Raw genomic sequence first — 14,190 nt, forward strand, 5'->3', positions numbered from 1 at the left:
AATCCTGTGCAGTGTGTAGACTAGTAATATTCCTCTTTATATAGAGTGATTTAAAATTCTTTGATTCTATAGATAAAGCTGCCTAAGGTGGGTAACTGCACATGTTAGAAGAATGTCATTAAGATATTTTACAATGCATTATGTTAAGAGCAAAACGAAGTGTGAATCATTCGAGTCTGGGTTGTTAAGAAAAACAAAATTAAGTATTTTTTTGTTGTTAAAAACAGACTGCAGAGACTGATTCACTGATACCCATTTCAGTTCTGGCAAGTTCTGTCAACTAAGCAAAGCTTAGTAGGCAGTGGTCTTACCCTAGGAAAAGCTGCTTCTAACGTATATACATTTTTGCTTTCCTGATTTTCAAATGGCATTGCAAGCCCTTAATGACAAGCTTATGGACTGGTGGAGGTCGTGTGTTTCAAATAAACCTGATGACCTTGCAATCTGAGTGCCGGGTAACTGTTTATGTCTTGCAGACCGAGCGTACAGTCTGCCTGAACCATCCCGAGAGAAAAGGTAGGGGTACTTGTCGCCCTTGCGTTTCGAGGCGCCAGGAGCAGGTCTGTGCAAGAATGCCATCTAGGGAGCAGAGCGGGGAAGAGGCCTCAGAACCCCTTTCAGCGGGGTTTTTAGGAGTGATTTCGGGCAATGCTCCCTGCCCACGGGATCTGTAAACCCACCCTTAAACCCTGTGCTGAGTTCAGCCCGGTTTCCTCTGTGCTGTCCTCATCATGCACGACCTGAAGTGGGGACTTGGTGGTGCCCCGCTGCAGGATGTGCACACTGCATGGATGTCCTGCCTGCTGTAGGAGTGTCCAAAATGCTGTGATAAAAGCAAGGGGGCTTTTGGTACCAACCATGATCTATGCAAGATTGTAACAGATTGCATATCCAGAGCACTCCATGGGCTAATGTTACTCCTTTTTCTAAAGAGGGATTGCAGTCTTTTTAATAATGTCAGCTAAACCCGCAGTAAAACATGTAATTGTACATGCTACATGAAACAAGCACCGTCCAGATTCTGCTTTAAGGGACTGTTCACTGGAATGATTTTTTTTCACTGGTCTTTGTTTTAGGATTCAGGAGGAGGAATGGAATAAGTATATTGTACCCTCAAAAAATGAGTCTGAAAAATGTAAAGTGAGTCGGACTTTCAGCTTTCTGATGAACAGAATGACCAGCACACGGAATAAGTGCAAGGTAATTTGGGATTGATGTCTGTATTATTATGTATAATTATGTTACTGTAATTAAATGAATTATAGATGAGAATCTAGATTTTCATGTAAAGATAAGTTGTTGTTTGTTACAAAACCATGTAAGTAATAGGAAGAAGCTTTGATCTTTATTTTTTAATTTTAAAATGTATGCATGATACCCTGAAATGGCCTTCATATTAAAAACCAGCTTTTGTTTTAAACAATAGCCTTAGCCAAACAGTATCAAGTATTTCCCATGCCATTTTTTGATGTTATTAATAATCTTGTATGACAATTTGGCGAAAGTTTTAAATGTATGAATTGCCTTTAAGAAATAGTTTACTTTGTTAAGTAAAATTAAGAGGTATGGGCCTGTTCCTACAGTTACTCTCAGTAAGTAATTGAATCTGTAACTTCTGCATTGGCACGTGATCAGTTGAATTTGCCTTATTTGAAGTTAATGGGACTCTTGCATGAGTAAGCACCGTTTAAAGAGTTGCAGATTTGAGGCGTGCACAGTCAAACATACATACTGTGGAAGGTAGATTAGAACATTTGTGGTTTAATTTTGAGACATCTGAAATTTAGGTTAATGGCATCAATTAGCAGCTTGAGAGATGAATTTGGCCTACAGGATCTTTCCAGCTAGCCTCTTGGCAGTTTTGCAGGCTCTCTAGTATCTCCTCTGTGCCCCAGGATATCCTAACGTACATGGACATGAAGATGGTTGGCTGAGGTGGCATCTTCAAGAGTGGCAGAACTGGCTGTGAACATGTATGTCTGGTCCAGCAGCCATACATTAGCCTGTGTCCGTGTGGTCTCCTAAAGAATAACTACCAGGGCTGCTTGGAGAAGTGTATACTCACACCAACAGGAGTAAAAATAGGCAGAATTTATTAAATTCATTAACACTCATTAAAAATAGGTTATTTCTAATGTCTTATAAGGTCTAAAGACAAGTTGTGTCAATTTACATAACTACAGCTTTAACTACAGAGGCATAAGTTTGCATGTATGCCTCAGGGAGGCATAGGCATTGATATTTGTTTGTGTGTGCAGCGAGTCAGTAACACTTCCTAAATGTTATTTTCTGGCCCTTCCCTTTTTGCAGCTTTATAAATAAAAAGCCTTGATGGCTTAGTTGGCAGTAAAAGCAACACCTGCGTCGTTTTAGGGCTTCAGCAATGTTGGATGTAATGACACAGTATACTGTTACAAGTCTTCCAGAACAGGGAATAAATATTTTAGAATAATTTGCTCTTGAAAGTGAATGTTTTAGTGTTTTTAAGATTGAATCACTTTATCTTTTGTAATGTCCCTTTTTGTTTTCCTTTTTTCCTGTCTCTCCTGTTGGGGATGAAGACAAAAAGTAAAGATACCAAAGACAAAGAGAAACTGAACAGGCACAATTTTACGAATGGGACCTTCTCAGGAGTTATGCCATGTATGGCGTGTGAAAAGGCTGTCCTAGGAAAGGAGTCAGTGCAGTGCTCTCGTAAGTAGTTGCTGGCTTTCGCGTGTGAACTTACAGTGCTCCACATCCTGCTTTGAGATCCTGGTTCAGTGTTTTGTTTCAAAAAGAAACCTTGCCTGGACTTGGATGTATATCCTTTCTGTAATGAGCTGAGGTTAGCAAGGGAGAGGAAGGAAGGATGGCAGGTGACAGCTTCAGAAGAGAGCACGACCATCTCCTAGCCCCGGCACATTAGGCAAAAACTTCTTCCTAACCAGGGTCTGTAACGCCAAAGCATCCTCAAGGCTACTTGAGTAAGTGGATCTGGAGGAGGGAAGAAGATGAAGCCTCAGAGTAACATTTTCTGCAGGCTGGACACCCTGTTGTGTCTTCTCTTTCAGATTGCAACGTGATTGTGCATAAGAGTTGCAAGGACTGTGCTCCTGTGTGCACCAAGGTAATCTCCTATACCATGCTGTTCTTACTAGAGCATATCTACTTTCCAAGGGGTCTGGAAACATCATGAAGGAAAACGAAAGTACACACAGCCTGCTGAGACCCAGTGTCTATTTACAAAGGGCTGCAAGGCTGTCAAAATGTCTAATGTGAGCAACAGAGCAAACATTGTGCTTGAACAACAATTTTTAGGAGAGGGTCAAAAATGAGTTTAAAGAGATATTTCTATTTTTGAAGACTTGCAAGCTGAAATTGTGAAATGGTGTACCTGGAGGGATGCAAAAGGGATTAAAAAGAAAGGCTTCTCAAAACCACAGATAGCCCCTTGTGTAGAAGGGGGGATCCCATATGTTTGGAATAATGGAAAGCAGAGGTGCAAGAGACTTTGGGAGCCATTGTAGTCCATCTCATCACCCCTCGGGCAGGCTCACTTCTAGATAACATTTTGGGCAGATGTTTGTCTGACTGTTCTGGAAAATCTCTGGAGGAGAAGACTCCACAGCCTGCCTAGGCAGTTGCTGCCAGTGTTCAGCTGCCACTGGAGACAGGGCAAAATCAGCACTAGAGCTGATGGGTACTGCCTTGTTTTAAATAGGTATACATGCATGGTGAGGTTATCATGACAAAGGCCGAATTTTCAAAACCATATGTGTAAGGCTTCTGCCCTCTTGAAATAAAATGGGACTTGCAGAGAAGTGTGCCACAGTGATACAGGTCATATTTCAGTTTAGTCGAGTATGTCTTTTTGGTGTAGCTAGGTTTTGCGTCATGGTGGCTTGCATGGAGAACATGTTTCCATACAGACTCTTCAGCATAAGCAAGCCTTGAACTGGACACAAGTCCAATGTTTTTATTTATTTTGGTTATAGCTGTCACGTCATAGCCTTGCACAGATTTCTGGGCAACTTTAGGGCATTAGGACAGCCGAACTGGCAGTTTTAATTACCGAGGCTGGTTATTTGTCAAGAGGAGACAAGAGCCTCGACTCATCTTAACAAGCTTGAGGTGCAAAAAATGTCACCAATCCACCTCAAGTGAAATATGTGCCGAAGCACAGCAGGCTCTGCTACAGGTTTTACAAAAGTCTGCCTTGGAAGGGGGATTGATTCTGCCTCTGATACCTCAATGTCAGCTCCTTTTCTTGTGGCCTTCACAGGCAGTAATCAGATAGAGAAAGCAGAATGCTGTAACTCAGTGACTCATTTTAGAATATACAGATGCAGTTTTGTATTGTAGTACAAAAAATATCATTCTAGTTTGACTATTGTTATCTATCAATAACTAATAAACTCAGATTTATTAGTTATTGGTAGAAATTAGGAGCATAATTTAGGACCACTTCTTTGAAGCCCTTTTATGTGATGATATATGGAAGTGAGTTACTGACTTGACTGTTCAGTGTGCTATCAGCTATGATTTCATTAGTTTCACAAAAATCTTCTTTTTTCAGAAATTCCAGGAGAGGTACCATAGTAAGAACAAACCCCAAGCTGGTGTAACAAGTAAGTTAGGAGGTGTAAACCTAGCACTTCTAAGTTAAGCCTTGGTTAAAAGTCATGGAACTGACAACACGAACTTTCCTCCATCATTTGTGTGTTTGTTTTTCATATAATCAATATCTGTAAGAAAATGTGTCTGTCTCTAATACAAGTAGGATTTTTTGCAGAAAGTACTCTTGAATTAACTCACCTTCTACTACAATGTGTGGGAATTTTACTATGTTTTGTTTTCAGTGAGAATAAAAATCAGAAGCGGTCAGTTCTGTCTTGTGCTATTGAGTATATCATTTACTGTATGCACAGATATTTGGGTCTCTTGCGTTCAGGTTGCAGTGCTAGAGCACATATGATTTGAGATTTTCTTCTCAATGATGTACATGCTGGAGCTATTCTATTTTGCCTACAGGCTTATCTTTGTATTCTATGGGAGAGCATCATGGTCTCGTACCATGGCAAGTGGACACTCTTGATATCCAGTCGATGTGAAGATCAGATAGCATTTCTCAGTGTGAGTGCTGTTGATGACGTACTCTACATTGTTTGTCAAAATGTTGTGTTGTGCTTTGCCTCACAGATTCCCTTCCTGGAGATGTTTCACGGACAGTGCTCTCTCTGGTGCATCCTTCTTCCTCTGTGCCTATTGGACTGTCTTCTGGAAGGAGGGAAGCCTTGCAACAGTCCCACTTCTTGTCCAAAAGCGTCCCCAGTGCTAGTTTTGAAAGGTAGAGGGAAGCTGCTGGGGGACTACGCTAAATACATCATTCAGCGTTTCTAGAAAAATTGAACCTATTAAATAAATGTGGGATTTTTGGTTTTGTTTTGGTTTGGTTTGGTTTTTTCTGCTGTAGATCTACGCAGTTTTCTGAACAAGACTCTGAGACTACCACCTGGAGGTCCAAGTCATGGTCTGAAGAGATGTTACAAGCATTAGGGACCTTTTCTTCGATGGATACTTTTATGATGGATGGTGAGAAGTATTGCACAGGTGTTGCATTTTATAACCTGTATTGGAAAGTGTAAAACAGAAAAACTCCTTAGTTGGTACAGGAAGCCACTTTGTCTGCTAGAAGAAGAGCACCTGTTTTTGATAATTACAGTTGTGTACCTCACTAAAATGTTACAATCAGGCACCTTAATCTTAAAATATAACTTTTCTTTTCTTCCATGTAAGATAACTAACTCTGAGTGAGACAAGTAAACTAACTCTTTGATAACTTTTAGAATGTTTTCATATGGTGTTACTGTTTTAAAATAGCAGGGATAAATGTATTTTGCATCATTGCAGAACCAGAACAGCAATGTACTTTTCTTCTGCACTCATCTAATCATCTCCATTGACAGTGTACATTGCAAAATGTAAACCTGCATCACTTTTTATTTCCTCAAGAGCCCCTAAAATCTTAACCTCCCAGTGATGAACTGCCCTCCTAAAATGGCTACATATCCTTGTGAAGTGAATAGAAATAGGCTTTTTATGTAGCTAGGTGTGACTGAATTTCAAAGCTGAATGGCATTTACTTACAAAAGATGGTGCAGGTATCTCTCACTGGACATTTACTTTTGTAAATCTTGGATTTTATTTTTAAATTTTAAAAAGTTTCTTCAAGCAAAGAAGTATAAGAACAATTTAATCTGAGAAAAGAAGGGTGGTTTTTTAAATTCTTCTCCCCCGCTGTCACGTTTGCATTTCAACACTTTGGTAATGATACTGACATCTGGCAAGCTGCTCTGTTGTAAAGTCACTGCCAATGTTTGCAGAAGCCTTGTTTAAAGTTCGTCCCCGTGGTGTGTTCCCCTTACTACATGAATAGATCTGCATGTTCATATGCCTGGTGTTAATGAGATGTACATTTTGTCATAGATGATGTGGATTTGTCTCAGTGGACTGACCTTTGCACAGATGCACAAGAGTTTGAGGCCGAGTCCTGGAGTCTTCTTGTGGATCCAGTGTTCTGTAGCCAGCAAGAAAAGGATGTCATCAAGAGGCAGGATGTAATTTTTGGTCAGTATTTCATGTAGATTTAAAAACAATTTAGTGTAGAAAATGGAGAGGGAACCTACAAGTTTTATGTCCAGAAGAATGAATGCTTCAACTCAGAATAATAAGAAGGTTCAAAGAACATTTTTGTCACAAATCACAATGAGTCCTAGAGCTAAGGAAATTGAGAGTAGTGACTAACAGAGGCGTGTCTATCCTGTTTTCGGAACAGTTGAGGTTGGAAGGGACTGCATCCAATCCCCATCTCAAGCAATAGCAACCCCAGCTTGTTCAGTGGGGTGCAGCTTAGAGAACTGTGCCAGAGCCAGACAAATTAAGTTTTCCTGCTGACATACTGTATTAGGTTTGAGGCTTACACAGAAACAGTGGTTATGACTGTATATTTAAATGTTGCTAAAGTGTATCTTAGAAGTTCTGCAAAGTGTTCAGGTCGTTGCTATACTATGCTGTTTTCTTTTATGCTGCAGAGCTGATGCAAACAGAAGTGCATCACATCCATACCCTGTTAATTATGTCTGAAATATTCAGGAAAGGGATGAAGGAAGAACTGCAGCTGGACCACAGCACAGTGGACAGAATATTCCCCTGCTTAGATGAGCTACTGGAGATGCACAGGCAATTCTTCTGCAAAATGAAAGAGAGACGGCAGGAATCAAGTGAGGCGGGGAGCGAACATAATTTTGTCATCAGCAGAATTGGAGACATCCTTGTGATGCAGGTAGAGGTATCAGCTCTGTTAATCCTTCATGTACTCAAGGTTCCCAAATTAAACAATTTTTTTTATTTTAAAACTTTTGTGGGCAAGAAAAGGGCTATGGTTGCCTTGCAAAATTCAAAGACTGTCCCCTCCAGATTATTGGAGGGTAAAATAGCAATGAGAGAAAGTCATTACTGCCAGGTAACTCTGGTGAACGTGGGATGAACTTCTACCTGTATGGTGCAAGTGACATGGAAAGTGATGAACTTGGTCCTGTTCACAGTAGAAGGCTGCTGCCCTAATACCATGGACTGGAAAAAATGGAAGCAATGGATTAACTTTTTTAGCAGCTGAGTGGAGGTGTGAAGAATTGGCTGATGGTGGAAAAGAAACTACCGTTCGTTTCTTGTAGTGGTCTGACATGGTGCATCTTGAGTTGCTGCTCACTGGAGAAGGGGTGGTCGCGGAGAGTTTATGGTGGCCATAGAACAGCTAATTAACTGCTTGCTGGTCGCACTTCAGTTCCTTGCAAACAGGAGAGTGTGGCTTTTCACCTTCAGTCAATCCGTTTTCACTCCACTGAAATAAAGAAGTTGAACTGTTACTTTGTCTAGAAGCAGTGTGGAGATCAGACAAATCCAAATAATCCTCAAAGGGATTGTGTTTGCAAAGAGGTAAAGGAAACACTGTTGTAACACTTGTTCTAGCTGTTGGCAGGACTGTAGCAGAAGTTGCTTGTGCTTTCTCCAGCCTATGTTCCTCTTCTTGCTGCTAAAAACAGCTAGTCCATTTTCATTCTGTAGCAACAGGCCCTGTTAGTGAAATTTCAGAGAACTTGAGAAACAAGTAGTGTAAAATTTCCATATTTGTACAAAATATATTAAAGGTATATGCTTTCCTGTTACGTGCAATGTTGAGCACAATTCACTTACTAATTTCTTCAGTTTTCAGAGGAAAATGCAACTAAAATGAAGAAAATATATGGAGAGTTTTGCAGCCATCAAAAAGAAGCTGTTAGTCTCTTCAAAGAGTTGCAACAAAACAAGAAGTTCCAGAATTTTATTAAAGTAAGTTTGTGTGGAAATATGATCACTATTAACAAAATGCTTAGGAAAAAGCTATGTAGCTTTTCCTTAGATTTAGGATTGAAATTATATTTAGTAACTCACTTTTAATAGCTAATAAAAATGGCAAAGTTTTTTTCCTCCTTAACCAGAGAGCTGATAAATTACATTTTTCTTTCAAATTTTAGAAAGGCTTGGCATCCGGTGTGTATTACACACATGTTCCTGTTATAGTACACCTCATCCCTCAGGGCAGCAACTGTTCCTTGGGGATGGTTCAGATAACCAGGCATTTTGTTTTAACTTATTCTAATGCATTTAGATCGTATTTCTTATTATTCAATTGGTGGTTTAATGTGCATTTACTATTTAAGGCATATATTTGTATCTGTGCAGCTGAGAAATAGTAACCTGTTGGCACGACGCCGAGGAATCCCTGAGTGCATTTTACTTGTCACCCAGCGAATCACCAAATACCCTGTTCTGGTTGAAAGGATATTGCAATACTCAAAAGGTGAATAAAAGCTGAAGTGTTGCTTCATGTCTGGAATCCTAGCGCATTTCTAACGTAAGGAATATGCACTGCTACAATATAACAAAAGATTAAATTCACAGCTCTGTAGAGAACCGGGGCAACGTAAATATCTACTGTTCAGGCAAATGTCACCTAAACAGCGTGTCTGGTGTACACAGTCTTTGTCAAGGCTGGGCTGTGAAGATTTCAAATATTCTAGACAGGTAAGCCATAGAAGTCCAGAAAAGCATGCTTATTTTAGGAAAAGATCTGACGAGAGGATGTGAACAATTCAGGCATGCATCTGCACCTTCTTTGAAATTAATTCTGGTGGAGTCTTTTGTAAGTAGGGTTAGGCAAACATTTCATAAATTACTCTCTAGTTTTTCAAACAAAGCTTGAATGACTTCTGGAATTTTGTAGAACGTTTTAGAAATACTACTAACTTACAGGCATTACTCCCCAAATGGGCAATAAATGAGCGTTGTAGAAAGTGGCATATCGAAATACAAACCCTTTGCGCTTGCAGTCCTGTTTCAAGGAGGTTTTTTTTACTTAGCCGGAAGAGTAATATACTGTATGATTCACTTATCCAGTAAAATTTTTTAAATGCTAACAGCTCATAAATATGTCAGAAACTATTCAATGTGTTGTTTTGACTAATGAATAAATCTGAAGAACATGTCGTCTTTTAATAGGCAAGTCAAGCAAAGGTAGATGCCTCTAGTACTTCTAGTAAATTGTTTGCCAGGTTCAACTTAAAATGACATATTTATCAATTTAAGCTTTGCATCATATTGATGGTTCCCAGAAAGTAAGGAATGATATCTTCTCTTGAATATGCTGACTGCCATCATGTTTATTTTTTGTTTCATACAGAAGGAACAGAAGAACATAAAGACCTGTGCAAAGCCCTTCGCCTAATTAAGGACATCATTGCAGCCGTAGATTTCAAAGTGAATGAATATGAGAAAAAGCAAAAGTTGTTGGAAATTCTTAGTAGAACTGAAAACAAAACATATACAAAGCTGAAAAATGGCCATGTTTTTAGGAAGCAAGACTTGATGAGGAAAGAGAGGATACTTCTTCATGAAGGTTTAGTGTACTGGAAGACAGCAACTGGTCGTTTCAAAGGTATTCCATCTGAGCAGTGAATTACTTTGACTCTTTATTGCGAATGACATAAGAAGATTATTTTTTAAGACTGAAAATATTTTATTACGCTGTATTGCAAACACAAATGTCTGAGGTAATGGTATTGAGAATATGCCACTGATTGCTAGAAGAGTAATTCCAGAAGCTTGTGGGTAATCCACTGTATATAAGGGTAAGAAGACAAGTTCATACAAAGCCATCAGCTGCATTTCTTCTTCCAGTCCCCTCCTTTTAGTTCATTTGTTTGAAGTTTCATCCCATAACACAGGGTCTTGACTTGTACATTTGTGTTGTTCACAGTACTGGCCATTGAAAATAGTGGATGAAAAATCATATGCTGTCTTCAGTGGTAGTGGGACATCCACAGTGGAAAAGAAAACCTGAAGCTACCTTTGGCTGGAGACCAATTTTTATGTGCAAGCCCAGAATTTGATTTTTGGTGTTAATCACATGTAGGGGTCGGGTTTTTTTGGAGCTTACTGATATTTGCTGTGCAACTTTGTAAAGCTAGCTGTTCATCATTATTCCAGAAATACTTTTGCCTGTGTAATATTGTGCTGTGAATATATGTTACAGCATAGGCAAAACAAAATTTATGTGGAATAGTCTTTGCCAGGTTGCCTGTGAGTGGCCTGGTGAAGCTGTACTGACAATGGAGTGAGGATTTCTTCTTTCCCTGGGCCAGCACACCAGCATGGTGCTGCAGGATGTTAGATAGCAGAAAGTGTGGTCTTTCCTGGGAGATACAAAGTGGTGACGTGCACTTCCTTCATGCAGACCGTAGGTTAATCCAGATACTTCCTGTTCAGTTTACTGTAGGATTATGTGGTGTATTTATTGATCAGGGCTTCTCCTTTTTTAAAGATAAAATATTAAATTAACTGTAATTGTAATAACTTTAATTAAAACCCATTATTTTCCTTTTCTCATTTTAAGACACCTTAGCTCTGCTTCTAACTGATGTACTACTGTTCTTACAAGAGAAAGATCAAAAATACATCTTTGCAGCTGTTGTAAGTATATTATCAGATCTTGAATATACACATTGTACTTTATTTGTACATTTCTCAAAAATTAAGTCCTTTTATAGGCTATTCCCACATAATTTTTTAGAATTTTCTGAGATCCTGCTAGTGTATTCAGAATAGTATTATGCCACTATGTGGAAAATTAAGTTTATTTTCAAAATTAAATAATTTTTTTAGGAAGAAGGATGAAAATAACAGAATAATATTTTGTGTCATGCCTCATCTGATTATCAAGGCAGGAAGTAGAGCAGGCTCTTTCAATTATCTAAAATCAATTTTAACTTCTGGTTCTGTAAAACAAAACCAAAGAATAATTTTAACAGCAAATGTCGTGGTAAACACACATAAAATGTGTGAAAGGTTATGGAGAGAAGTTCTCAAACTATATAAACATTATATGAATACTGTATCTCAGTATCATTGAGCCTTTGGGGTTTACTTTTCAGTACATGCTCAGTGTTCGTAAGTGCCCATTTGTTCATAAATACCAGAATGTCTTTTTAAAAATAGTTTAGAAAGGTGTCTGAATACTCAAAACTTGCAGCCTCTTGTACGTGGTAAGAACATATGTAGTCTGACTATACCAGGACTAGAATTAGTCAAATTAATTGAAAAATCATGCTCTTCTAAAAGTATGCTGTTTTATGAGAGAGTAATTTATTATATGCATGTGTTCTGACTGTTTCCCCCAGGACCAGAAGCCTTCCATTATCTCCCTTCAGAGGCTCATAGTAAGAGAAGTAGCCAACGAAGAAAGGGGGATGTTTCTGATTAGCGCTTCATCTGCAGGGCCTGAGATGTATGAGGTTCATACCAATTCCAAAGAGGAACGTAACAACTGGATGAGGTGTATTCAAGATGCAGTGGAAAGGTAGAGGAAAAAAGGCTTTTGGTTTTCATCTTGGCAGTCCAAAGCAGATGGGAGGTCGGTTGGATATGCAAGGCAGCGTGCTCTCTGTTCTGCCTTGCACTGGATCCATCCTGTGAGGTTGGATTTTTTTCTGAGATCAGGATTCACAGACCCCAAAACCTCACCATTACTTCTGCCAAACTTCCCGTATTATTTCTGGTTTCCCACTGAATCAGCAGACCCTTCCCACTCCCCAGAAGATGTCCTTACCAGCCATTGTAAGCTTCCCTTTGGCACTGGATGCTTTCTGGAGTCCTGCAGTTGTCCATACAACCATTTTGGGGAAATCCCCAATCATGCCTGTTACCTTGGTGTCAGCTCCTTAAGAATGGCAGGCAAAGCATTGCTCCTATGGGGCCCAAGCTTATGCTTAGCACAGCAAACCTATGTGAGGGCCAGCCACCCATTCGCTGCACGATGCAACCTTACCAGAATTAAAAGGATCCTTCAGTCTGGTTTATGTCCAGTTACTGCTTTTTAAAGAAGCAGAAAAATGGTATGCTTCTGGATTGTAGCAAAAGTTGGTGCTGATGTTGTATTCTGTTTATTATGAATGCAGCACTGTACTGAATATGAATATATGATGTGTAGATTTTGCTTTATAAACTTTTGTTTGTCTTTCATGTTTGAAGTTGTCCGGAGGAAGAAGAAGAAGGAAAAATGAGTGAATCTGATGAGGACAAACGTATTGCTGAGGCCAAAGCATCCAGAATTCAGAAATGTCAAGGTGTGGTACGTTTCCTGCCACTCTAAGAGCTCTTGCATCCTGAGAGTTCAGGATGAGTGAATCGTGCACCCATACTGGCTGGTGGATTCAGAGTGGCTTGATAGGAGAGTCACAGCAGAGAAAGCTGGGGTGGTCTGATGATATAGTGTGGATTTATTGAAAGAGGACCATTTTTTCACCAAACACTTTATATTTTTGCTGCATAACTGTGAGTAAATAAGCAAAAGAAAAATGAATGCTTTCAGAATAAGCACTGAATTTCCCAGATTAGCATCAAGGCCAGGTAACTCCATGTTTGTGGAAATACCTCACGTCTTAAGTAATGTGTAATCTTGTGTAGCTTTGTGCTTCTTTGTGGCATTTCATCCTTTGCTGGTATTATTTTTACCTGAAAGTGTAGCTGATAGGGATAAATTCTGCTTTCTTGGTTCCCCTACACCTAACTTCCACATCCTTACACTGCTGTGAGGAGAGAAATTCTAGCAGTGTCCTTCCTGTAGAGAGCCACAGGGAAGGGCATCCTCTGGTGAGAGTACGTGTTCTTTGACATTGAGGCACTGAATCAGTGCATCTTCTGGCTACCTGAGCCAAGTGCTTTTCCAGCACTGATCATTGTAAGTGCAACAGAAGGTAGCTGAGGGCCCCAGAGCACAGCCAAGGCCACCTCATCAGGATAGAGCACTGGCCTGGTCCTCTGCCAGAGTCAGTGCAGCTTTCATTAAGACAGACTGGGATGAATTTGGTTCCTGGCCACTTAAAAAAAAAAAAAAGGCCTAGCTCAAGTTAGCCGTACCTATGTGGTGTAAGGATTAGAAGGGTGAATGGGGAACATGTAGGATAAAAATTATTAATACAGTGTCCAATTTTGTTGTCAGAATCACTGAGTAACCAGGACCAGCAGATATGTGGCTATTTGGAAGACAAGTTGCGTATCTATGCAGAACTGGGACATATGAGCGGGTTTGAGGATGTTCATGTAGAACCTCACCTCCTTATCAAACCTGATTCTGGCGAAACTCCACAGGCTGCTCCACTGCTGGCAGCAGCACTCAGAGAAGGTGAGTTTGCACGGAAAGAGTGGACTGATGGCTCTTCACATGGACAGACAATTCAAGGTAACAAAGTACAGCCGTGTTGCCTTGTGCTGCGAGTCTGTCAAATCTTAAGAAATGGCAATGTCAAAACTTGGCATTGAAGAGAAGTCTCTCAAGTTTATACTTGTCAGATGCGTGATTGTCCTGCCAGATTATAAGATAAGGAATGTGTTTAGTGCATAACATCATATGTAAGAAGGCAGGGACATGGTGTTAGATTGCACCTGAGGATTGTTTCCTTATCTGTCCTCCTTGCAGTACAGCCCTGTGAAGCATATCATAGGAGGTAGGATGATATTGCATCTGGTCCATGACTTTCACCTACCTTGGCTGATTTGATGACAGATCAGAATCACGTAGGGTCGTATACAGACAAAACTGCAGATGATCTTGGC

The 14,190-nt window shown here is 39.8% G+C and overlaps 1 protein-coding gene across 1 annotated transcript in view; it reads left to right on the forward strand.

The window, feature by feature from the left end:
* ARHGEF28 (Rho guanine nucleotide exchange factor 28) overlaps nt 1-14,190 on the forward strand; it is a 62,052-nt gene that overhangs the window by 17,087 nt on the left and 30,775 nt on the right. The window contains exons 7-22 of the mRNA XM_086479224.1: nt 477-516; nt 1,077-1,200; nt 2,562-2,694; nt 3,054-3,109; nt 4,559-4,610; nt 5,182-5,329; nt 5,456-5,574; nt 6,469-6,609; nt 7,074-7,324; nt 8,248-8,370; nt 8,764-8,881; nt 9,761-10,015; nt 10,973-11,049; nt 11,757-11,935; nt 12,607-12,701; nt 13,577-13,759. Coding sequence (XP_086335350.1) covers nt 477-516; nt 1,077-1,200; nt 2,562-2,694; nt 3,054-3,109; nt 4,559-4,610; nt 5,182-5,329; nt 5,456-5,574; nt 6,469-6,609; nt 7,074-7,324; nt 8,248-8,370; nt 8,764-8,881; nt 9,761-10,015; nt 10,973-11,049; nt 11,757-11,935; nt 12,607-12,701; nt 13,577-13,759 — 2,094 coding nt within the window. The remainder of the gene's footprint in view (nt 1-476; nt 517-1,076; nt 1,201-2,561; nt 2,695-3,053; nt 3,110-4,558; nt 4,611-5,181; nt 5,330-5,455; nt 5,575-6,468; nt 6,610-7,073; nt 7,325-8,247; nt 8,371-8,763; nt 8,882-9,760; nt 10,016-10,972; nt 11,050-11,756; nt 11,936-12,606; nt 12,702-13,576; nt 13,760-14,190) is intronic.

The sequence above is a fragment of the Leptosomus discolor genome, chromosome Z, assembly GCF_034619465.1.
Source record: "Leptosomus discolor isolate bLepDis1 chromosome Z, bLepDis1.hap2, whole genome shotgun sequence".
Lineage (NCBI taxonomy): Eukaryota > Metazoa > Chordata > Aves > Leptosomiformes > Leptosomidae > Leptosomus > Leptosomus discolor.